The sequence below is a fragment of the Rhinopithecus roxellana genome, chromosome 10, assembly GCF_007565055.1.
Source record: "Rhinopithecus roxellana isolate Shanxi Qingling chromosome 10, ASM756505v1, whole genome shotgun sequence".
NCBI lineage: Eukaryota > Metazoa > Chordata > Mammalia > Primates > Cercopithecidae > Rhinopithecus > Rhinopithecus roxellana.
In genome coordinates, this window is record NC_044558.1 from 83,969,105 (window position 1) to 83,994,011 (window position 24,907).

Below are 24,907 nucleotides of genomic sequence, written 5' to 3' on the forward strand. Positions count from 1 at the left end.
GCTGAGGCAGGAGGATCCTTTGAACCTGGGAGGCGGAGGTTGCAGTGAGCCAAGATTTCGCCACTGCACTCCAGCCTGGGTGACAGAATAAGACTCCGTCTCAAAACAAAACAAAACAAACAAAGAAGTGTGGATCCCGGAGCATGTGACACAGGACTCCAGATGCTGCTGGAGGGAAAAGGAAGGTCCCCTTCCCCACCCAGACTATGAAGCTGCCGTTCACTGTGTCCCAGTCCGCACAGGCCAAGAACTCAAGGCCACACTTTCCAAATTGTGTTTCTCCAGAGTCTTGGGGTTCTGTGAAGCACCTGGGACAACAATGATAGGAGAAAGAGAAATATCAGGCCTGCCGATGCTCCACCCACATTTCACTTCAGCCAGACTACATTATTTTATAAAGCTAATTAAAAAATTGGTTTAGGCCGGGCGCGGTGGCTCAAGCCTGTAATCCCAGCACTTTGGGAGGCCGAGACGGGCGGATCACGAGGTCAGGAGATCGAGACCATCCTGGCTAACACGGTGAAACCCCGTCTCTACTAAAAAATACAAAAAACTAGCCGGGCGAGGTGGCGGGCGCCTGTAGCCCCAGCTACTCGGGAGGCTGAGGCAGGAGAATGGCGTAAACCCGGGAGGCGGAGCTTGCAGTGAGCTGAGATCCAGCCACTGCACTCCAGCCTGGGCGACACAGCGAGACTCTGTCTCAAAAAAAAAAAAAAAAAAAAAATTGGTTTAAACTGTTCTTTTTTGAGACAGAGTCTCTCACTTAGGCTGAAGTCCAGTAGCACAATCAAGGCTCACCGCACCCTCTACTTCCCAGGCTCAAGCAATCCTCCCGCCTCAGTCTCCTGAGTAGCTAGGATTACAGGCGCGTGCCTCCACACCCAATTAATTTTTGTATTTTGTGTAGAGACAGGGTTTTGCCATGTTGCCCAGGCTGGTCTCAAACTCTTGGGTTCAAGTCATCTACCTGTCTCGTCCTCCTAAAGTGCTGGGATTATAGGCATGAGCATAATCACTTTATATATTAGGTGTTTGGGACAGACAAAAATCTCAAACTCGAAGGCCTAATGAGGCCAAGAAAGTCACATGAGTGAAGCTGGCCTGGTGTGAGATAAGAGGGAGTGCTGGGGACTGTGGAAAAAATAGGCCCTGGGGAGAGTGTGGCTGCAGTGCAGCTGCTGCTCGTTGTTGCTCTTTAAGAAGGTGGTCCCATGCAGCTGGGGCTTCCAACATTTCTTTAATGTATGTATGTATGTAATGTGTGTATGTATTCATATATTTATTTGAGACTGAATTTTGCTCGTCGCCCAGGCTGGAGTGCAATGGTGCGATCTTGGCTCACTGCAACCTCCGCCTCCCAGGTTCAAGTGATTCTTCTGCCTCAGCCTCCCAAGTAGCTGGGATCACAGGTGTGCACCACCACGCCTGTCTAAATTTTGTACTTTTAGTAGAGATGGGGTTTCGCCATGTTGGTCAAGCTGGTCTCAAACACTGCTGACCTCAGGTGATCCACCTGCCTCAGCCTCCCATAGTGCTGGGATTACAGGTGTGAGCCACCACGCCTGGCCGCCCATTTCAAACAAAGCCAGAATCAGCCCAGGTAAGATCTTTGTGAGGGCCTAGGCTCTGAGTCAGACTATCCAGGTTCAAATCCTGGCAATTTACTTAACTTCCATGGGCATGAATTTTACCTTTGGCAAAGTGGAGCTAATAATAGTACCCACCACATAAGGGTGCCGAGGGTGAAATGAGTTGATGCATAGTGCGTAGAATAGCAACTGCACATAATAATAATAATTATTTTTTTGAGATGGAGTCTTGCTCTGTTGCCCAGGCTGGAGTGCAGTGGTGTAATCTCAGCTCATTGCAACCTCTGCCTTCTGGATTCAAACAATTTTCCTGCTTCAGCCTCCTGAGTAGCTGGGATTACAGGTGTGTGCCAACATGCCCAGCTAATTTTTGTATTTTTAGTAGAGACAGGGTTTCACCATGTTGCCAAAGCTGGCCTTGAACTCCTGTGATCCATCAGCCTTGGCCTCCCAAAGTGCTGGGATTACAGGTGTGAGCCACCATGCCCAGCATTTTTTTTTTTTTCTTTAAGACATCTTCCTCTGTTGTCCAGGTGGGAGTGCTGTGGCGTGATCTCAGCTCGCTGCAACCTCCACCTCCCGAGGTCAAGTGATCCTCCTGCCTCAGCCTCCTGTGTAGCCGGGATTACTGTGCACTACCATACCTGGCTAATTTTTGTATTTTTATTACAGATAGGGTTTCATCATATTGGCCAGGCTGGTCTTGAACTCCTGACTACAAGTGATCTGCCCGTCTCAGCCTCCCAAAGCGCTGGGATTACAGGTGTGAGCCACTGTGCCCGGCCGATATTCTCATGTTGTTATTTTTGAGACAGAGTCCCATTCTGTCACTCAGGCTGGAGTGCAGTGGCATCATTACTGCTGACTGCAGGCCTTACCTTCCAGGCTCATGCAGTCCTCCCACCTCAGCCTCTCAAATAGCTGGGACTGCAGGTGCACCACTACCATGCCCAGGCAATCTTTTTGTTTTTTGTAGAGACAGGGTCTCAAGATGCCCAGGCTGGTCTTGAACAACTGGGCTCAAGCGATCCTCCCACCTCAGCCTCTCTGTATTGAGATCACAGGTGAGTCACCATGCCCTGCTTATTTTGTTATTTTAAACAAATCCTGATAAAAATCTCACATAACATTCCTGCCCAAATGCACAATCTGATTATAATAATGAGAAAACATCTGGGCCAGGCATGGTGGCTCATACCTGTAATAAGATGGGAGGATAGATTTCTTGAGCCAGGAGTTTGTGAGCAGCCTGGGCAACACAGTCAGTCCTTGTCTCCACAAAAGGTGAAAAAAACAGCCAGGGCAACATGGCAAAACCCTGTCTCTACAAAAAATATGAAAATTAGCCGGTGGCTCAAGCCTGTAATCCCAGCACTTTGGGAGGCCGAGACGGGCGGATCACGAGGTCAGGAGATCGAGACCATCCTGGCTAACACGGTGAAACCCCGTCTCTACTAAAAAATACGAAAAACTAGCCGGGCGAGGTGGCGGGCGCCTGTAGTCCCAGCTACTCGGGAGGCTGAGGCAGGAGAATGGCATGAACCCGGGAGGCAGAGCTTGCAGTGAGCTGAGATTGCGCCACTGCACTCCAGCCTGGGCGACAGAGCGAGGGTCCGTCTCAAAAAAAAAAAAAGAAAAAGAAAATTAGCTGTGCATGGTGGCAGCCACCTGTAGTCCTAGCCATTTGGGAGGCTGAAGTGAGAGGACTGCTTGAGCTTGGGAGATCAAAGCTGTAGTGAGCTGTGATCATGCCACTGTACTCCAGCCTGGGTGACAGAGTAAGATCCTGTCTCAAAAAAAAAAAAAAAAAAAAAAAAAAAAAAAAAAAAAAAATTTAAAGACAAAGGCTAGCCTGGGTGCCGGGGCTCACAACTGCAATCTCAGCACTTTGGGAGGCCAAAGTGGGAGGATCCCTTGAAGCCAGGAGTTCAAGACCAGCCTGGGCAAGAGAGAGGCCCTGATTCTACAAAAAATACAAACATTATCCAGACGTAGTGGCATGTGCCTATATTCCTAGCTACTCAGGAGGCTGAGATAGAAGGATTGCTTGAGCTTAAGAGGTTGAGGCTGCACTCTAGTGTGGGTGACAGAGCAAGTCCCTGTCTCAAACACAAACAAACAAACAAAAAAAGGCTGAGGAATTGTTCCAAATTAAAGGAGACTAAGGCTGGGCGCAGTGGCTCATGCCTGTAATCCTAGCACTTTGGAAGGCCAAGGTGAGTGGATCACTTGAGGCTGGGAGTCTGAGACCAGCCTGTCCAACATGGTGAAAGATCTTCTCTACTAAAAATACAAAAATTAGCCAGGTGTGGTGGCGGGCGCCTGTAATCCCAGCTACTCAGGAGGCTGAGGCAGAAGAATCACTTGAACCTAGGAGGCAGAGTTTGCAGTGAGCCAAGATCACGCCACTGCACTCCAGCCTGGGCGACAGAGTGAGACTCTGTCTCAAAAAAATAATAATGAGCCGGGCGCGGTGGCTCAAGCCTGTAATCCCAGCACTTTGGGAGGCCAAGACGGGCGGATCACGAGGTCAGGAGATCGAGACCATCCTGGCTAATACGGTGAAACCCCCGTCTCTACTAAAAAAATACAAAAAACTAGCCGGGCGCGGTGGCGGGCGCCTGTAGTCCCAGCTACTCTGGAGGCTGAGGCAGGAGAATGGCGGGAACCCGGGAGGCGGAGCTTGCAGTGAGCTGAGATCCGGCCACTGCACTCCAGCCTGGGCGACAGAGCGAGACTCCGTCTCAAAAAAAAAAAAATAATAATAATAATAATGAAATAAAAAGAATAAAGGAGACTAGGAAGTGACATCTCATTGTGATACACAATCCTCAAGTGGAAAAAACGTGGCTGGAAGGGATATTACTGGGATATTTAGGAAACTAAACAGGAATGTTGTATCTAATAATTGCCTGGATTTCATCACTGGATTGTCGTTATATTGGGAAACGTCCTTAGTTTTAGGAGGAGTATTTAGGCATGAAGGACCATATGCGTAACTACAGCACATGGCTTGGGGAAGACAGACAGTCCCTCCTCAGCCTTCAGTCAGTGTCTGTGACTTTGCCAGTTTCCTGAGGGGTCGAGCACGAGGACACTCTGCTTTCTTGTCTCAGCTCTCATACTGCAAACAAGTGTCCTTTTCACGGTCTACTTAGTGTCACATTTTCCACATTTTTATGCTTTTTGTTGGTGATTTTGCTGTTTATAATGGTTCCCAGCTGGGTGCAGTGGCTCATGCCTATAAACCCACTGCTTTGGGAGGCCAAGGAGAGAGGATCACTTGAGCTCAGGAGTTCAAGACCAGCTTGGGCAACACAGCGAGACCCCATCTTGACAAAATTTTTTAGAAAAATTAGCTGGACATGGCTGGGCACAGTAGCTTGTGCCACTGCTCTCCACCTTGGGTAACAGAGTAAGACTCCATCTCAAAAAAAAAAAAAAAAAAAAAAAAATATATATATATATATATATATATATATATATATTAGGCTGCACACAGTGGCTCACGCCTATAATCCCAGCACTTTGGGAGGCCAAGGCAGGTGGATCATGGGGTCAGGAGTTCCAGACCAGCCGACATAGCGAAACCCCATCTCTACTAAAAATACAAAAAATTAGCTGGGTGTGGCAATGGGTGCCTGTAATCCTAAGTATTCAGGAGGCTGAGGCAGGAGAATCGCTTGAAACCGGAAGGTGGGCTGGGTGCAGTGGCTCCCATCTGTAATCCCAGCACTTTGGGAGACCAAGGTAGGTAGACTGTTTGAGGTCAGGAGATCGAGACCAGCCTGGCCAACATGGTAAAACCCCCGTCTCTACTAAAAACACAAAAATCAGTTGGGTACGGTGGTGCATGCCTGTAATCCCAGCTACTCAAGAGGCTGACGCAGGAGAACCACTTGAACCTGGGAGGCAAAGTTTGTAGTGAGCAGAGATTGTGCCACTGCACTCCAACCTGGGGAACAAAGTGAGATTTTGTCTCAAAGAAAAAAAGAAGGCCGGGCGCGGTGGCTCAAGCCTGTAATCCCAGCACTTTGGGAGGCCGAGACGGGCGGATCACGAGGTCAGGAGATCGAGACCATCCTGGCTAACATGGTGAAACCCCGTCTCTACTAAAAAATACAAAAAACTAGCCGGGCGAAGTGGCGGGCGCCTGTAGTTCCAGCTACTTGGGAGGCTGAGGCAGGAGAATGGCATAAACCCGGGAGGCAGAGCTTGCAGTGAGCTGAGATCCAGCCACTGCACTCCAGCCTGGGCGACAGAGCGAGACTCTGTCTCAAAAAAAAAAAAAAAAAAAGAAAGAAAAAGAAAAAAAGAAAAAAGAAAGAAGCCAGACAGTGAAGGTTGCAGTGAGCTGAAATAGTGCCATTGCACTCCAGCCTGGGCAACAAGAGCAAAACTCCGTCTCAAAAAAAAAAAAAAGCCGGGTGCGGTGGCTCAAGTCTGTAATCCCAGCACTTTGAGAGGCCGAGACGGGCGGATCACGAGGTTAGGAGATCAAGACCATCCTGGCTAACACGGTGAAACCCCATCTCTACTAAAAAATACAAAAAAAAAAAAAAAAAAACAAAACTAGCCAGGCGAGGTGGCAGGCACCTGTAGTCCCAGCTACTCAGGAGGCTGAGGCAGGAGAATGGCATAAACCCAGGAGGCGGAGCTTGCAGTGAGCCGAGATCTGGTCACTGCACTCCACCCTGGGTGACAGAGTGAAACTCTGTCTCAAAAAAAAAAAAAAAAAAAAAAAAAAAAAAAATATATATATATATATATATATATATATATATATATACACACACACACATACAATAAAGTAGAATAAACAAAACTGTCCCCAAGTGTAATACTGGAATGCTGTCTAGTATTCCTCAATGCAAGAAAGTTATGATGGACACACATATGGAGAAAATAGGTATGTTAGATAAGCTTTATTTAGGCATGTGTTCTAGTCCTGTGGGCTGTGAGTTCGATGATAACAACTCAACCATATATATATATGTATATATATTTCTTTAAACAGAAATACACATAAAACAAGATTACATATTGATCAGCTGATGAAAAATATCACGACCAAAGCTCACAGGAATACAACCCTGTATTTCTCCTAGGAGCGATGGTTCAGTATGTGCTAAGTCAGTGTTCACGGTGACTTTACAGATTGTACCACTGCACTCCAGCCTGGGTGCAGAGTGAGGCTCTATCTCAAAAAAAAAAAAAAAAAAAAAAAAGACTTCTAAAGAAAAGACTGAATACGTATTTCAGATAGACACTATTCATGCAACTTTTTTTTTTTTTTTTTTGAGACGGAGTCTTGCTCTGTTGCCCAGGTTGGAGTGCAGTGGCATAATCTCAGCTTACTGTAAGCTCCGCCTCCCAGGTTCACGCCATTCTCCTGCCTCAGCCTCCCAGGTAGCTGGGACTACAGGCGCCCGCCACCAAGCCCAGCTAATTTTTTTGTATTTTTAGTAGAGACGGGGTTTCACCATGTTAGTCAGGATGGTCTCGATCTCCTGGCCTCGTGATCCACCCGCCTCGGCCTCCCAAAGTGCTGGGATTACAGGCGTGAGCCACCGCGCCTGGCACAACTTTTTGTAGGTTTGAAACTTCTCAAAATAAAATGAATTTTTTTCTTTTTTTGAGACAGAGTTTCACTCGTTGCCCAGGCGAGAGGGCAGTGGCGTGATCTCGGCTCACCACAACCTCCGCCTCACGAGTTCAAGCGATTCTCCTGCCTCAGCCTCCCGAGTAGCTGGGATTACAGGCGTGCGCCACCACGCACGACTAATTTTGTATTTTTAGTAGACACAGGGTTTCTCCATGTTGGTCTGCCTGGTCTCGAACTCCCGACCTCAGATGATCTGCCCACCTTGGCCTCCCAGAGTGCTAGGATTACAGGTGTGAGCCACCATGCTGGGCAAAGTTTTCCTTTTTTTTTTAGAGTGTCTCCCTCTGTTGCCCAAGTTGGAGTGTAGTGGTGTTACCACAGCTCATTGCAGCCTTGGCCTCCCGGGCTCAGGCAATCTTCCTGCCTCAATCTCTCAAAGGAGCTGGAATTGTAGGTGCCATGCCTGGCTAATTTTTGTATTTTTTGTTTGAGATGGGGTCTCAAACTCCTGGGCTCAAGAGATCCTCCTGCCTTGGCCTCCTGAATAGCTGAGACCACAGGTGTGTGCCACCATACCTGGCTTAAAATTTGTTTTAAGTTTTCCTAGAGGCTCACCTAATCAGGGTGAGGCATAATACCAGTAGCCCAGGCCCAACAAAAACAAGACACGGGAAGGAGGTGTCCTTATGAGTATATTTATGTGTCACACACACATACACACTCAACGCTGGACGGGAGGGAGGTTGAGACGGACAGGAGGAGGCACCCAGGTGGCACTGGCACAGGGGAGGAGAGGGGACACAGCGAGTGTGTGGCCCCATTTTGGCCCCCTCCAGCTCTTCCTGGAGCTGGAAGAACAGGAAATGCTTATTCTCTTAGAGGACAGTTTCAAAGTGCAGAAATTTCTCTTACAAAAAGCCTCTTCCCTCCAGGCTCTGCCCCTTGCTGAAGCCCAGCCCCTTGCACAGGCTGTCCGTGAGGCTGGGGCAGGACAAGGTCATGGGGAAGGGCGTAAGGCCAAAGAATTGGAAGGGCCCAGACCGCATGGGCCTAGGCATAGTGGCTGCCGGGCGTCAGGGGGTGGTCCCCTCTGTGGTCCAGCTGGTCCTGTAAGCGAGCAAACTCCGCCAGCTCGTTGAGCTCCTGGAACTGTCGGTCCGTCTTATGGCTGACCAGTGAGCGGTAGAAGTGGACGGCGAAGACGATAAAGATCAGGCCAAAGGGCACCATGATGGTGGTCGAGGCGATGGCGGCTGCCTGGCCCGGGGTGATGCCGCTGGTGCTGACGTTGGCAGCTGCACCACTGGCGGGGGGCTTGCTGGTGGGCCTCGGCTGGCCTGGCTGCTTCTTGAGGGGCAAGAACTTGACCCAGCAGAGCAGCACGACCTCGGCCAGGAAGAGCAGCGTGCCGATGACGGTGGAGAAGGCCCAGGCCAGCTCGATGTGGCGGTGCATGCGCTCGTGGGGGGACTCCTTGACTGAGTTGAGGTTGTGCACGTTGCTTACTGCCTCGATGTTGGGCAAGATGCAGGTGCTGATCATGAGTGCAAACAGGTGTACGGCCACCAGCACCGTGGTGCAGGCACTGAAGGCGATAAGCAGCCCTGGCGGGTAGTCGTGGTCAGCGTCCAGCTGCACCTCCACCATCGCCACCTGCGGGGGGACAGGCGGAATGAGTGCCAGCAGTCCCAGCCCCCACTGCTACTCTTCAGTCCTGGCTCTCCTGTCAGGCTCTGGGACCCTGGTCAGTCGCGTGGCCTCTCCAAGCCTCAGTTTTCATTTATCTATACTGGGGATAGTAAGGCCTATTCACTTGGGGATGAAAGTGGCAGAAAGTCCTACAGAAAGCAGGAGCCAAGGCCGCCTGGATCTGAATCCCAGTCCTGGGACTCACTAACTGTGCAACCCTGGGAAAGTCATTTAACCTCTCTAAGCCTCAACTTTCTTTTTTTTTTTTTTTTTTTTTTTTGAGGCGGAGTCTCGCTCTGTCGCCCAGACTGGAGTGCAGTGGCCGGATCTCAGCTCACTGCAAGCTCCACCTCCCGGGTTTACGCCATTCTCCTGCCTCAGGCTCCCGAGGAGCTGGGACTACAGGCGCCCGCCACCTCGCCTGGCTAGTTTTTGTATTTTTTTTAGTACAGACGGGGTTTCACCGTGTTAGCCAGGATGGTCTCAATCTCCTGACCTCGTGATCCGCCTGTCTCGGCCTCCCAAAGTGCTGGGATTACAGGCTTGAGCCACCGCGCCCGGCCAAGCCTCAACTTTCTTATCTGTAGAAATAGAGATATAATACTAGTTCATAGGATTTTTTTTTTCCCCAGACACAATCGTGTTCTTTTGCCCAGGCTGGAGCCCAGTGGTGCGATCTCGGCTGACTGCAACCTCCACCTCCTGGGTTCAAGTGATCCTCCTGCCTCAGCCTCCCAAGTACCTGGGACTACAGGCACGTGCCTACACTTGACTAATTTTTTTGTACTTTTGGTAAAGACAGGGTTTCACCACATTGGCCAAGCTGGTCTCGAACTTCCAACCTCAGGTGATCCACCTGCCCGCCTCAGCCTCCCAAAGTGCGGGGATTACAGGTATGAGCCACCACACCCAGCCTATTCATAGAATTATTTTAACAATTAAATGAGAGCTGGCACATGGTACCACCTCCCAAATCACTGCTATTACCACCTGGTCAGGTATTAGAAACCAGCCGCGGCCGGGTGCGGTGGCTCAAGCCTGTAATCCCAGCACTTTGGGAGGCTGAGGCGGGCGGATCACGAGGTCAGGAGATCGAGACCATCCTGGCTAACATGGTGAAACCCCGTCTCTACTAAAAAAATACAAAAAACTAGCCGGGCGAGGTGGCGGGCGCCTGTAGTCCCAGCTACTCGGGAGGCTGAGGCAGGAGAATGGTGTAAACTCAGGAGGCGGAGCTTACAGTGAGCTGAGATCTGGCCACTGCACTCCAGCCTGGACGACAGAGCGAGACTCTGTCTCAAAAAAAAAAAAAAAAAGGAAACCAGCCGCAGGACAGGCACAGTGGCTCACACCTGTAATCTCTACACTTTGTGGAGGCCGCAGTGGGAGGACTGCTTGAGGCCAGGAGTTAGAGAGCAGCCGGGCAATACAGAGAAACCTCACCTCTACAAAAAAATTTGTTTTAATTAGCTGGGGGTGGTGGTGCACACCTGTAGTTCTGGCTACTTGGGAGTCTGACGGAGAAGGATTGCTGGAGCCCAGGAGTTTGAGGTGGTGGTGAGCTATGATCGCACCACCGCCCTCCAGTCTGGGCACCAGAGCAAGACCTTATCTCTAAAAAAAATAAAATCAGGCGGGGCCAGTGGCTCATGCCTGTAATTCCAGCACTTTGGGAAGTTGAGGTGGGTGGATCACCTGAGGTCAGGAGTTGGAGACGAGCCTGGCTAACATGGTGAAACCCCATCTCTACTAAAAATAAAACAATATAGCTGGGCGTGGTGGCACGCGCCTGTAATCCCAGCTGCTTGGGAGGCTGAGGCAGAAGACTCACTTGAACCCGGGCAGCGGAGGTTGCAGTGAGCTGAGATCGTGCCACTGCACTCCAGCCTGGCCAACAGAGTGAGACTCTAACTCAAAAATAATAATAATAACAATTAAATAATTAAATTAAAATTAACACCAACCACCATCAGTGGTCAAAATGGTAAATTTTGTTATGCGTGTTTTACTATGGTTAAAATAAAAGCATTAAAAAAAAGCAATCACCAGCCACCATTCCTGTTGGCCCCACATCCTCACACCCAAGCACAGGCTTCTCCTTCATGCCCTGCTCTGGGGACATGCAGAGGGGTGGTGGCTGCTCTCCCAGGACACACTCAGGCCCTTCTGCGAACACAGTGCACAACCTGAGAAGTACAAAGCAGGCTTCCCAGAAGCGATGGGCTCAGCTGGTGCAGGCTGGGTGGCCAGTACACCTTGGGGCTGTCTCCTCCCCAGCTGCAGGGCTGACCACCAGCTGCCCCCAATTCCTGGAGACCTGTGGACCCGAGGTCACCAGGGGCATGCTCTGGGCCACACACCCGCTGCTCCTCACCTGGGCCTTGCAAGTCACCTCCATGCAAAGGAGCCCGCTCATCAGATCTGGGCCGGGAACAGCTGGCAGTGGGCACACAACCACGGTCAACCTATGAGGGCTGGAGGGACGGGGGTAGGGAGATGGCGGGACCTATGGCAGTCATTCCATCAAGGACAGTGACTCTTTATAAGGTGTTTGCTATGTATGTGGCAGGCTCAGAGCGGACAGCCTAATATTGAAGTTTCTCCATTAGCCGCACACCAGCCTGGCCCCCAGCAAGCAGGGAATTCCTGACCTCACCCCTCCTGCCCTAGGGAGGGGTGTGGGCGCCTTCCTTCCCCACTGCTCTCCTTTTGCAGTCTGCCTGGCTTCAACCCTGACTCCCCTGCCCTTGATTAGGCTGTATGACTCTGGCAAGCTCTCAACTTTCTGTACCTCTGTTTCCACATCTGTAAAATGGGAATAAATGGGACAAGCCTTGAAGGCTTCTTGTGAGGATTAAGAGAGTCAATTCATGTAAAACAGGTAGTGTCTGGCACACAACAAACCCTCAATAAAAGCGAGCTTTATTATTACCCAGTTTAGGAACCTCATCCCCACCCCACAGTCTCTTTATAACATCCTCCTGGGGCTTCTACCCTCCTGCAGAGGGGCACGCTCAGGCAGAAAGAATGCCAGGTCAAATCGGCAAACCCATGTTCCAGCTCCATAACTGCCTGTTCACCGGTAACCTTGGCCAAGACCCTCCTCTCCACCCATAAAAGGAGGGGATGCAGTGAGATAGTCACAATCTGGATCTGACTTGGGGTCGGATATCTCTGAGAATCTGAAGATGGTGGACACTCTCCTTTTTTTTTTTGTTTTGATGGAGTCTCTCTACCGCCCAGGCTGGAGTACAATGGTGTAATCTCAACTCACTGCAACCTCTGGCTCATGGATTCGAGTGATTCTCCTGCCTCAGCCTCCCGAGTAGCTGGGATTACAGGTGCCTGCCACCACGCCCAGCTAATTTTTGTATTTTTAGTAGAGATGGGGGTTTCACCATGTTGGCCAGGCTGGTCTCGAACTCCTGACCTCGTGATCCACCCGCCTCGGCCTCCCAAAGTGCTGGGATTACAGGTGTGAGCCACCACACCTGGCCTTGACACTCTCCTTAAAACAGCCAAGTATCATTTATTGACAGGACTTTTCTGACAATTTCAACGGGATTCTCAGGCTTTTGTCTAAGAATGCCCTCAGTGGACGTTGGTATGTACTTTTCAGTCTAGGCGTTTACAAAACATTTCAAACTCATATAAATTTGGGGCAATGCCATCAGGATTTCTACTGTGTTTAAGATCTTTGGTGGCTGAAAGCCAGCCCTGAGAATTCTGAGTCCATGCGGGTGAGGGTGTCTCAGCACATGTGGGTGCTGGACACAAGACGTGGGACAGGTCACCAGGCCACGGCAGGTGGAGGGCCACATCCTGCAGCTCCCTTGTCTCTGCACCCAGGTCTGCCCACATCTGGAAGAGGAGAGCCCCTTCCAGCAGCCAGTGTCTCCTGGCACCTCCCCAACCCCCAGCACTTCCTCTTCCTGCTCTGGTCTGCCACCCCGGAACCTGAAACCGGAGACAGGACAAGCAGCAGCGGCCGTTAGTGAGCTGCCCCAGGTCCACTGCTACTGATCCACTCACTGGAAATGTCTGGAGCCTTTAGGTGTCTTAAGCCCTGAGCTGGCCGCTGGGGTGTGTATGAGGGGCCTGTACACAGGTCTATAGTCCTACTCTGTTCCCTACTTGGTGCCTCACCTGCGCCCCAGCCACCCTTAAGGTAGTGTCTCTCCCCCTCTATCCAGTCAGGACCACAGAGCACACCACACGGCTGGCTGCAAACTGGCTCCTCCACTTACACAGCTATTGACCTTGGATAAGGTTCTCAACCTCTCTGTACCACAGCTTCCACATCTATAAAATAGAGGCTGACAGGCGTAGTGGCTCATGCCTGTAATCCCAGCACATTGGGAAGCTGAGGCGGGCGGATCACTTGAGGCCGGGAGTTCCAGAGCAGCCTGGTCAACATGGTGAAACCCTGTCTCTACTAAAAATACAAAAATGGCCGGGCGCGGTGGCTCAAGCCTGTAATCCCAGCACTTTGGGAGGCCGAGACGGGCGGATCACGAGGTCAGGAGATCGAGACCATCCTGGCTAACATGGTGAAACCCCGTCTCTACTAAAAATACAAAAAACTAGCCGGGCGACCTGGCGGGCGCCTGTAGTCCCAGCTACTCGGGAGGCTGAGGCAGGAGAATGACGTAAACCCGGGAGGCGGAGCTTGCAGTGAGCTGAGATCCGGCCACTGCACTCCAGCCTGGGCGACAGAGCGAGACTCCGTCTCAAAAAAAAAAAAAAAAAAAAAAAAAAAAAATACAAAAATTAGCCAGGCGTGGGCCGGGCGTGGTGGCTTATGCCTGTAATCCCAGAACTTTGGGAGGCCAAGGCAGGCAGATAACTTGAGGTTAGGCGTTCAAGACCAGCCTGGCCAACATGGCGAAGCCCCGCCTCTACTAAAAATACAAAAAAATTAGCTGCATGTGGTGGGACGCACCTGTAATCCCAGAAAATTGTGAAGCTGAGGCACAAGTATTGCTTGAACCTGGAGGTGGAGGTTGCAGTGAGCTGAAATCGTGCCGCTGCACTCCAGCATAGGCAACAGAGTGAGACACCATCTCAAAAAAAAAAAAAAATTAGCTGGGGTGTGGTGGTGTGCACCTGTAATCCCAGCTAATTGGGAGGCTGAGGTAGGAGAATCTCTTGAATCCAAGAGGCAGAGGTTGCAGTAAGCCAAGATAGCACCACTGCACTCCAGTCTGGGTGACAGAGCATGGTCTGTCTCAAAAAAAAAAAAAAGATAATCCCATGATTTATTAATCCTATTATTATTCTTTCACAAACAAGGAAACTGAGGCTCAGAAAGGTGATGTCAGCTATCCAAAGGGTTACTCTGCTGCTGGATTCAAAACCAAGTCCACTTGGCTCCACAGCCCGGGTATGAAGGGGCAAAGGAGCACCTCCCTCACATGGTGGCTGAGACTAATGTAGTTTTCACATCTAGATGTTTAGCATAGCGCCAGCTACAGCAGCTCAACAAATCTTGGTTAAAGAGAAAAACACAGGGCTGGGCGCGGTGGCTCATGTCTGCAATCCCAGCACTTTGGGAGGCTGAGGCAGGCAGATCACGTGAGGTTGGGAGTTCGAGACAAGCCTGACCAACATGGAGAAACCCTATCTCTACTAAAAATACAAAATTAGCTGGGCATGGCAGTGCTAATGTGAGACCCTATTGCACACACACACAGAAAAAAAAAATTAGCTGGGTATAGTGGGCATGCCTGTAGCCCCAGCTACCTTTTTTTTTTTTTTTTTTTTTTGAGATGGAGTCTCACTCTGTCACCCAGGCTGGAGTGCAGTGGCATGATTCGGCTCACTGCAACCTGCCCCTCCCGGGTTCAAGCGATTCTCCTGCCTCAGCCTCCTGAGTAGCTGGGATTACAGGCGCCTGCCACCACGCCCAACTAACTTTTGTTAGTGCCCAGCCAGTCCTGGCTACTTGAGAGGCTAAGGCAGGAGGATCCCTTGAGCCCAGGAGTTCGAGGCTGCAGTAGCTATGATCACATCACTACACTACACACTGGGCAACAGAGCAAGACTCTATCTCTAAAAAAAAGAAAAGAGAAGAAAAAAGGAGAAAAACAGAGCTTGAAGTGCATGGAAGAGAAATAGTGCCTGGATACCCTCAGCTCAGGCTGGAGACAGGGACCCCATATGCCCACCTTCCAACCCCAACTCTGGACCTCGCTTGCTATATTTAGAGGCAGCTCCAGCTTCAAACCCCAGCCACAAGGATGTGTACCCCACGCCACACCTGGCCTGATGGCCACCTCCACAGGACAGAGACCACCACATTCCACACCATTAGTCACACCCACAGGCTTCAGGGCCAGAAAGCAGTGCAGCTGTTGGGATGCACACGGCCCGGGGACACCCACAATCGCCAGCTCTCCCTAAGGTCTTGGGCTGCGGAGAGAGGAGAGGCTCTCCGAGGAAGAAAAAAGGACCTGCTGCCCGGCTCTGTAAGAAACCCCATTACCCTCACTGGACCCTACGATTCCTGGAACTCTGTGCACATAGGCAAGCTGTATGTGCCCAGACTTGGGACCAAGTTCAATGCCACAGGGTTCAGGGGGCTGTGTAAAAGAATGATTCAAAGTGAGAAGAAAGGAACAGTTGGCACGTGTCACGGAGCTGGATGAAAAATTCACAGGAATAAATACCACCACTTTTTCCAGGATCCGTCTTGCTCTGGAAATGTCCCCTCGGGTGGGGAGGGTGAGGGCCTGGGGCCCTGCAGATCTGGCAGCTGACTGCCAGATCCCCAGCTGAGCCCCAGCGAGATTGGATCAGATCAGATCGCATGCAGCTTCACAAGGTAAATATAGCCCGTCAGCCCAAAATAAACAGCCCCCAGCCAGCCGCTGGCCGCCTGAACCTGGCAAGGCGAACCCTATAAGGGATAGGAAAGGCGAAAGACCACCAGCCCCACCTCACGCTAGTCCATGGATACCCCCAGTAGGGTTTTGGCTAGAGATGCCAAAGCTTAGCAAGGGTCAAGAAGAGGGTTACATAATTCTGCGAAAGGCAGGGCCTGGGTGGCCCTGGCAGACTGTACCAGGCATCAGCCCACCTCGCCTGAGTGCCAGCTATCTCTCCTGGCTCCTGCTGGGCTCCATGGAGACCCTGGGCACCGGGCACCTGCAAGTCCAGGCCCTCTGAGGCAGCCCTCCCATGCTGGGCCTGACCTCAGCTCCCACAGCCTTCCTTCCCCTGGCCTAGTTCTTTTCTTGACCACCCTTTTAGGAGGGTGTGTGGCTGCAGCCTGGAACATGAGGCCCTCTAAACTGCAATCATGCAGGGTCACCCGGAGCTGTCTGAGCCTGCTGGCCCCACCTCAAATGCAAACCATCTGTTAAGAGGGTATTGAGGTCTAGTGTGTAGTGGTTTACAAAGTCTTGACCATGACAGTCCAGGACTCCACGTTTCTATAAATAGACACTCATGCGTTTATAACAGAAACAAAAGTTTCGCCAATCAACATTTAGCCTTACAGCACGCCAATAAGGTCTTGCAAGATGCAATGCGCGCTGCGACTTTGTTTCATTTCATCCTTATCTCATTCTAAAAACCCTCAGGAGCTTGGTACCAAAGTTATCAAAACAAAGAAACAACAAAATGTGCTGGTTGCAACTTACTAAATTTGCTACAAGCCATGAACAGGCTGAATTTGCATACGGGGTTGGGGGGCACAGACCCAGACTTTCTCTTCAACTGGCTAATTCTTTTTTTGAGGCAGGGTCTCACTCTGTCACCCAGGCTGGGGTGCAATTGGGTAATCACAGCTCACTGCAGCCTCAACCTCTCGGGTTCAGTGGTCATCCCATCTCAGCGTCCCAAACAGCTGGAACTAGAGGCACCACGCCTAGTTAATTTTTTTTTTTTTTTTTGAGACGAAGTCTCACTCTGTCGCCCAGGCTGGAGTGCAATGGCGCCATCTCGGCTCACTGCAAGCTCTGCCTCCTGGGTTCACGCCATTCTCCTGCTTCAGCCTCCCAAGTAGTTGGGACTACAGGCGCCCGCCACCACGCCTGGCTAATTTTTTGTATTTTTTAGTAGAGACGGGGTTTCACCGTGTTAGCCAGGATGGTCTCGATCTCCTGACTTAGTGATCCGCCAGCCTCAGCCTCCCAAACTGCTGGGATTACAGGCGTGAGCCACCGTGCCCAGCCATAAATATTTTTTGATAAGGGTATATGCTCAAAAGTTTGGAGACAGGGCTAGGCACAGTGGCTCACACCTGTAATCCCAGCACTTTGGGAGGTTGAGCTGGGCGGATCATCTGAGGTTGGGAGTTCGAGACCAGACTGACCAACATGGAGAAACCCCATCTCTACTAAAAATACAAAATTAGCTGGGCATGGTGGCACATGCCTATAACCCCAGCTACTCGGGAGGCTGAGGCTGAAGAATCGCTTGAACCCAGAAGGCAGAGGCTGCAGTGAGCCAAGATCACACCATTCCACTCAAACCTGTGCAACAAGAGCAAAACTCAGTCTCAAAAAAAAAAAAAAAAAAAAAAAGATTGGCTTAGATCAGAGGTCAGCAAACTAGAGCCTGCAGACAGTAGTTTTTGTAAATTAAGTTTTATTGGCACACAGCCATGCCCACTCACTCACCTATTATCCATGCTGCTTTCCAGCTACAACAGCAGAGTTGAGGCCAGGCGCGGTGGCTCAAGCCTGTAATCTCAGCACTTTGGGAGGCCAAGACGGGCAGATCACGAGGTCAGGAGATCGAGACCATCCTGGCTAACATGGTGAAACCCCATCTCTACTAAAAATACAAAAAACTAGCCAGGCGAGGTGGCGGGCGCCTGTAGTCCCAGCTACTCGGGAGGCTGAGGCAGGAGAATGGCGTGAACCTGGGAGGTGGAGCTTGCAGTGAGCCGAGATTGTGCCACTGCACTCCAGTCTGGGCGACAGAGCGAGACTGCGCCTCAAAAAAAAAAAAAAAAAAAAAAAAAAACAGCAGAGTTGAAGAGTTACCACTGAGACCTGGTGGCTCCTTTACACAAAAAGCCAGCTGACCCCTGGGTGACATCAATGATCCCTAAATAGGGCTATCAAATAATAGTCCCACAAGATTATTATCTGAAGAAAAGTCTGTGGTCTTAGCAGTCTGAGATGTTCCTTCCAGAGATCATATTAAAGAACCCTTAGAAACCCCATCAGAGAGAAATCTGCTGTCTATGTTTATTTTATTTGTTGTGAGACAGAGTCTCACTCTGTCACCCAGACTGGAGTGTGGCACCCTTAGAGCTCACTGCAGCCTCGACCTTCTGGGCTCAAGTGATCCTCCTGCCTCAGCCTGCCAAGTACTTGGGACCACAGGCATCTGCCACCATGCCTGGCTAATTTTTTTTATTATTTGTAGAGACGGGGTCTCCCTATGTTGCCCAGGCTGGTCTCCAACTCCTAGGCTCCGGCTATCCTCCTACCTTGGCCTCTCAAAGTACTGGGATTACAGGCGTGAGCCACTGCACCTGGCCTGCTGTCAAAGTTTAAACTTTATATTCAGTTTTATTTCTCTACAGGAACTCTACCCTTCACCCCCACCCCACATTGATTACCTTAGGGCTGTCTTAGAAACCTACTCAGAGTTATCCTTCATTAGCCAGGGACCCGGCAGTCAGTGGAGCTCAACACTGCTCTTGGTCAAAATTCCAAAAATATGCCACAGGCACTTGTGAAATTTTACAAACGTCTTCTCTGCTAGGCAGGAAGCACCCTCCCCTTGGGGAACACAGCATAATTCCCTTTCTCCATAGCCCAGCGTGCAAACCCAGCACAGAGTCTCACATCTGGAAGATCTCAAAGGCCCAGTTAACAACTTGCATGGGTGGTGGAAACCAGAGGGTGGTAAAGTGGAAATGGCTCCCAGCCAGACAGACCAGAGCTTGAATGCTACTAGCTGGAGAATCTTAACCTCTAGGAGCCTTAGTTTTCCTGTTTACAGTACATACTTTTAAGAGCTATGGTGAGGATTCAGTAAGAATGAAAGAAAAGCGTTCAGGCTCATGCCTGGCACGACAGGGTTTCAGTAAACAGTAACCACAACCACCACCACCACCATCATAGAATTCATCATGTAACTCCTGTCTAAAACCTTCAATGGCTCCCTGCTGCCTATCCAAGAGTTCAAATTTCCCACCCAATCAAGGCCCTCCATCATCTTGCCTGGCTAAATTCACCGTTCTCTACTACTTCCTGAAGACCCTCAACCCCAACCACAGCCCCTGTACCTTTCCCCTAGGCCCTGTCATTTCTCATCTGTTCCTGCCACTTCCTGTGACTTGAAGGCTCTTTCTCAAGTCCTAACTCCACCACACTCAAGGCTCAGCAAGAACCAGATTATTTTAACTCAGTTAACCCTTAGTAGCCCTAACACCATGGAAAAAAGGGTAAGCAAGTATCTGGGATACTTGGGTCAGATACTGTAAGTGCTTTGCAATTTTTTTTCTTTTTTTGAGATGGAGTCTTACTCTGTTTGTTGCCCAGGCTGGAGTGCAGTGGTGTGATCTCTACTCATTGCAACCTCCGCCTCCCAGGTTGAAACAATTCTCCTGCCTCAGCCTCCCGAGTAGCTGGAATTACAGGAATGCACAACCACACCCGGCTAATTTTTGTACTTTTAGTAGAGATGGGGTTTCACCGTACTGGCCAGGCTGGTCTCCCACTCCTGACCTCAGGTGATTTGCCTGCCTCGGCCTCCCAAAGTGCTAGGATTACAAGCGTGAGCCAATGTGCCCGGCCGTACTCCATTTTAAAGATGAGGAAACTGAGACCGAGAAAGGTTAAATGACTTACCTAAGGTCTTGCCCTTGTAAGAGGTAGAGCTGGGATTTGAACCAACTTGTCTTGCTCAGGTGTCTGTTCTGACTTTGCTCTGCTTGAGCTTCTCAGCTCTGTTCTCCTACACTCTCTGATGCTTCCTCTCCCACAGCAAGGGTGCTACACCACAGCCACAGGGCTCTGCAGCTTCCCAGCCAGGGACCATGAGCAAGTCTTTCCTCTCAGTGACCACCTATACTCACCTGGTTATAGGAAGATCACAGAACATGCTACGTGGGGCACCGTCTAGCCTACAGCAACAGCCCAATCAACAACAGCAATAATAATTACTATCAGTACTGGGAACAGTAATAGCAATTTCTTGCTCATTTACATGGTCCCTGAACTCGGAACATGTCACAGAGGCTCAGTGTCTTATGATTTGAGTCCTTCCTTCCAACTTATTTTCATAGAAATTACAGGCAACTTCTGAACCAGCTCTAGAACTTGGGAACAAAAGGGTGCTGGCAGGCAGAGAACTGAGGAGGCAGATAATCCAAAAATAATTGATCCCAGGTCATGGAAAGCATTTTGTTTACAGCAGCAGACTGACCTTCCCAATTATCTTCTGCTTAGGCTAATATTACAACCTGCCTTCCCCAGCAGACGAGATCACCACATATGCTCACCAGTCCTGCAGGGGACGGGGTCAGGCTGAGGCTGGCTGCCTCAATGAAGTGTAAACTGAGGCACAGAGGGCGTGATTCAAAGCCCACAAGAGTACTGTGGGCTTAAGGAGCTCTACAGGATGCTGATCCTACGCTACGTCCAGGTCGCCTTGCTTTGTATCTCTTGTTAGAGTTTGGAAGATGGCGCGCCTGAGGCCTGCTGTTCCTAGAAATGCCGTCTGGAGCAAGAATCTCATCTGCAGATTAGAGAGGGTCCAGGCAAGGTGTGCGTCATCAGACCCTGAAAATTCCTCTGTGTTTCATGGGCCCGGTCTGGTTTCACAATGAATCTTCATGCAAGTCCATGGGAGAGCAGGATATCTGCCATTCCGTACACATAAAAAAAAACTGGCTTCGGCTAGGTGCGGTGGCTCACACCTGTAATCCCAGCACTTTGGGACGCCAAGGCAGGTGGATCACCTGAGGTCAGGAGTTTGAGACCAGCCTGGCCATCATGGTGAAACCCCTCCTCTACTAAAAATACAAAAATGAGAGGCCGGGTGAGGTGGCGTGTGCCTGTAATCCCAGCTACTCGGGAGGCTGAGATAGGAGAATCGCATGAACCCAGGAGGCGGAGGTTGCAGTGGGCTGAGATCGCATCACTGCACTCCAGCCTGGGCAACAAAGAGGAAACTCCGTTTCAAAGAAGAAAAAAAAAGAAAACTGGCCTCAAAGAGGTAAAACCTCTTGCCTGAGGTCACCCACTGGCCATCTCCAACACTTCCGGGCCACCTAGAAGGTAGAAGGCCAACCCTTCTACCTGTGAAGTGGGGAACCTCTCAATCCCCTCCAGGCTTTGTGGGAGACCCTCCCTCAATCTCACCTGGTGACCCCATCCCTTGACTTTCCAGGTCTCTGGGAAGGAAGCCCTCTGGGGGCAGGAAGTTGGTTATGCTGACTCACAGGCCAACTGAGAGTAATTCAGGAAACTTGTTGCTCTGTTACCATGGCGTTGGGGCTGCTGGCACCCCCTCCTCTCTGAAGCTCACTTACAGGCTGGGTGTCTAAGTGGGAGTGGGGCATGGTCAGACCCTGCACCCAATCCCATCCCTCCTATAGATTTCCAGCTTCATGGCACATGCAGTTATCCTCTTGTAACTGCAGAATGGAGAGTATCCTGGGGTTTGGTCCTTCCCTGCCTGCAGAACTTTGGGGATTCCATCAGCAGAGCCGGCAAGCCTTCTCCACCCAGGAAGGGGAAAATAAATGTCCCCAAGAGACAGACAGGGTGGGCCAAAGCCCACTCCAAGCCATTGGCTGCCCCAGTCTCCTGACTTCCTCACACTGTTTTTAGCAAGAGGAAGGAGGTGACATTTGACCATGAAGCCTGAGGCCTGTCTTTGAAAGGAAGAGGGGACTTGAGAAGGCAGGAAAGTGTCATTCATCTGGATCTCACCCCTCAGGAGTGAGAAGCTTGGGGCAGCTATAAACTCATGACCACAAGAAAAGGGGGAACCATTATCTTAAACCCGGAGCACTGCAGGGAAAAGATGACAACTGGTAGCTCCCTGCCCACCACCAATTATAAAACTTTCTTTGGCTTAAAAGAAACTCTTGTGGCCGGGCGCGGTGGCTCAAGCCTGTAATCCCAGCACTTTGGGAGGCCGAGACGGGCGGATCACGAGGTCAGGAGATCGAGACCATCCTGGTTAACACGGTGAAACCCTGTCTCTACTAAAAAATACACAAAAAAACACTAGCCGGGCGAGGTGGCGGGCGCCTGTAGTCCCAGCTACTCAGAAGCTGAGGCAGGAGAACGGCGTAAACCACAGAGCGAGATTCCGTCTCAAAAAAAAAAAAAAAAAGAAACTCTTTTGCCCTATTTTTCATTTCCTAGGCCTGTCATAACATGTCCCTAGCTGGACATCAATCAGAGTTCCTATACACCGCAATGGGTACAAGTGCCTGAGCAAGTTCTGAACACTAACAGACCCGGGTTCAAATCCTGCTCCACCGGACTGGCTGTGTGGTCTTGGGAAAGCCCCTTGACAAAATCATCACAGAGGGTTGTTGAGGAGTAAGCCCAGGAGTTAAGGCACCTAGCACTGAGTGAGTGTTTAGTACATGCCAGCTGCTTTTAGAGATTCTTCAGGCACGAGGCAGAACCTGGTCTCTCAGGATTTGAAACTAACAGAGCAGAATTCCCTCCTGTCTAAACTAAAACTGAGAGTGCTGTCTATACAAACACACTCCCTGATCTCCTCTCAGGGGCTCCCTCAATTTTATTCCCAAAGAGAAACTTTGCCTTCTTTGATCGATTCAGGAATTGAGGCCCAGACAGGGAGAGTGAGTTGCTTGAGGTCACAAAGGCAGCAAGTAGCTGAGCAGGGAGGGCTGCTTCCCACTCCCCATCTCCTGGCCTTTCTACTGTGGCCCAGCACGCTCTGGGCCTTACAAAATTCAGGCTCTGCTGCAAGGCAAAGCAGGGAGAGTTCCAGACACACTCCCTTCCCAAGAAAACACGAAGGGTGCAGCCACTCCCTCCCTCAAGGCCAAGGGCTTAGCTCACTTGTGGCGGGGGCAGGAGTGCTCTGGTCTACAGAACTGGGGGGCGGGGATAGAGTCCATTCACGAAGGCTGATATCACCGAAAGTGGTAATAATGTAGTTATTATGTAGTCCCCTGCTCCCGGAGAAACTTCAATATGCCAAGCCTGAGGGTATCCCCAGAGCCACTTCTCAGGTCCATGGGCAGTCTCACCCACCCCACACCTCAGAGGCTTCCCACTCCAGCTCCTTAGGATGGTGGGGAAAGAAAAGCAAGCCTATCCCCTATATCAAGAAAGAGCCCATTGGGCCTGGCGAGGTGGCTCACGCCTGTAATCACAGCACTTCGGGAGACCAAGGTGGACAGATCATGAGGTCAAGAGTTCAAGACCAGACTGGCCAACACGGTGAAACCCTGTCTCTACTAAGAATACAAAAATGAGCCGGGCGTGGTGTCTGTAATCCCAGCTACTCAGGAGGCTGAGGCATGAGAATCGCTTGAACCGGGGAGGTGGAGGTTTCAGTGGGCCGGGATTGCACCACTGCACTCCAGCCTGGGCGACAGAGTGAGACTCCGTCTTGGAAAAAAGAAAAAAGAAAGAGCCCATTCAACGGGAACACGTCCCTCCCTCCTCCCTCACACTCAGTGACTCAGTGGCAAGTTTCTGGAGGAAAAACTGAAGGTGCGGACTGGTTGTTGTCAAACCCCCAGGCTGAGGCTCTCGGAAAATGCGGTGGCAAAAGGGGTGTCAGGAAATCCCCTCTACAAGCTGATAAAAGAACAGGGCTAACACCTTCCGGCCTCAGGTGCGGGGGCACAAGACAGCTCGAGGTCTTTCTCCTCGTCCCCACCTCCTGACGCCCCCAGCTGGGTTAGTTTTTGAGTCCCTTCTTTCCCCACTGAACGCACGTGGGGCGGGCTTCTTACAGAGCTAACTTCGGGATGCATCTACCACTCTTGCTGGGGCAGGCAAGTCCATGTGGAGGCACCCAAGCCCCCCAAGCCCGGACTCTGGTATGGCTTGTCACCACCCCAGATCGGAGTATTCGGCGCCCACTAGTGCTCACGTCCAGCAGCACCTCTGCCCCTCGCGCAGCGCTCACGACGGCTTCTCCCAGCTCTTCCCCTCACCCCGGCCCGCCCAGCCCGCCCAGCCCGCTCCCCAGTGGGCCCCGTCGGGGCTGCGGGAGGGAGCAGCCGGGTCAGCAGAGAGGGGAGGGCAAGGTGGCCCGAGCTCACCATGGCGAAGCCGGAGAGCAGAGCCGAGGTCCGGCTGGAGGCTTTGAGCTTGGCGCGGCTCAAATAGAGCTTGCGCCAGGACAGCGCCTGCATGGAGTGCTCGTTGAGACTCATCACCTCGGAGTAACTCTGGCCGATCCAGTCCGGGTAGGTGACGGCGGGCGGCGGCGGCGGGGCTCCCGGAGGTTCCCCGTCCCCGCTGCGGCAGCGGCTCCGGCGGCTGCCGCTGGTGGTGCTGCCGCCGCTCGGGGGAAGCTCGGGGCTGCTGCGGCTCGGGGGCGGGGCGGGCTCCGGATGCATGGAACACGCCGCCGAGGCGCGGGCCCGCCCGGGAGCCGCGAGGCACCTCCGCCGGAGGCAGCCGCCGCCTGCCCCCTACGCGGGCCCGGCCTCACCCGGCCGGCCGCACAGGACGAGAGGACGAGGTCAAGGGAGTGCCCGCTCTTCCAGCACACAGGCCCCCGGCGCCGCTGGCAAAAGCCCCCGGGCGACAGCGACCCGCGACTGCGCGCGGGTGGCGTCCCGGATCCCCGGAGCTGGGACCCCCGGCGCGCGCCGCGATTGGCCGCCTCCCTGGGCTGTTTTGCATGCGCCCCGCCCACCTGTGCCCCGCCCACCAAGAGGTGGGCGTTGGTCTGGGCGTCACGTGACCCGCCCGCTCAGATGGCACCGCCCACGGTCCCTGGCGCGCCGCCGCCGGCACCTCTTCCAGGAAGCGCCCCACTGCCCGTTCCGGCTCCTGGCACCGCCCCTCTCCGCAGCTGCTCCTGTGGCCCTGCTCCCGGAGCTTGG

General features: G+C 51.7%; 1 protein-coding gene across 1 annotated transcript; it reads right to left on the bottom strand.

Moving 5' to 3' along the window:
• Positions 1 to 7,868: 7,868 nt before the first annotated feature.
• ORAI1 (ORAI calcium release-activated calcium modulator 1) lies at positions 7,869 to 24,667 on the bottom strand. The gene is made up of 2 exons (XM_010368331.2): positions 24,116 to 24,667; positions 7,869 to 8,847 (listed from the first exon to the last, which is right to left on the bottom strand). The coding sequence occupies exons 1-2, from the start codon at positions 24,413 to 24,415 to the stop codon at positions 8,245 to 8,247; spliced, it is 903 nt and encodes a 300-aa protein (XP_010366633.1). The 5' UTR covers positions 24,416 to 24,667; the 3' UTR covers positions 7,869 to 8,244.
• Between the last annotated feature and the right edge of the window lie 240 nt (positions 24,668 to 24,907).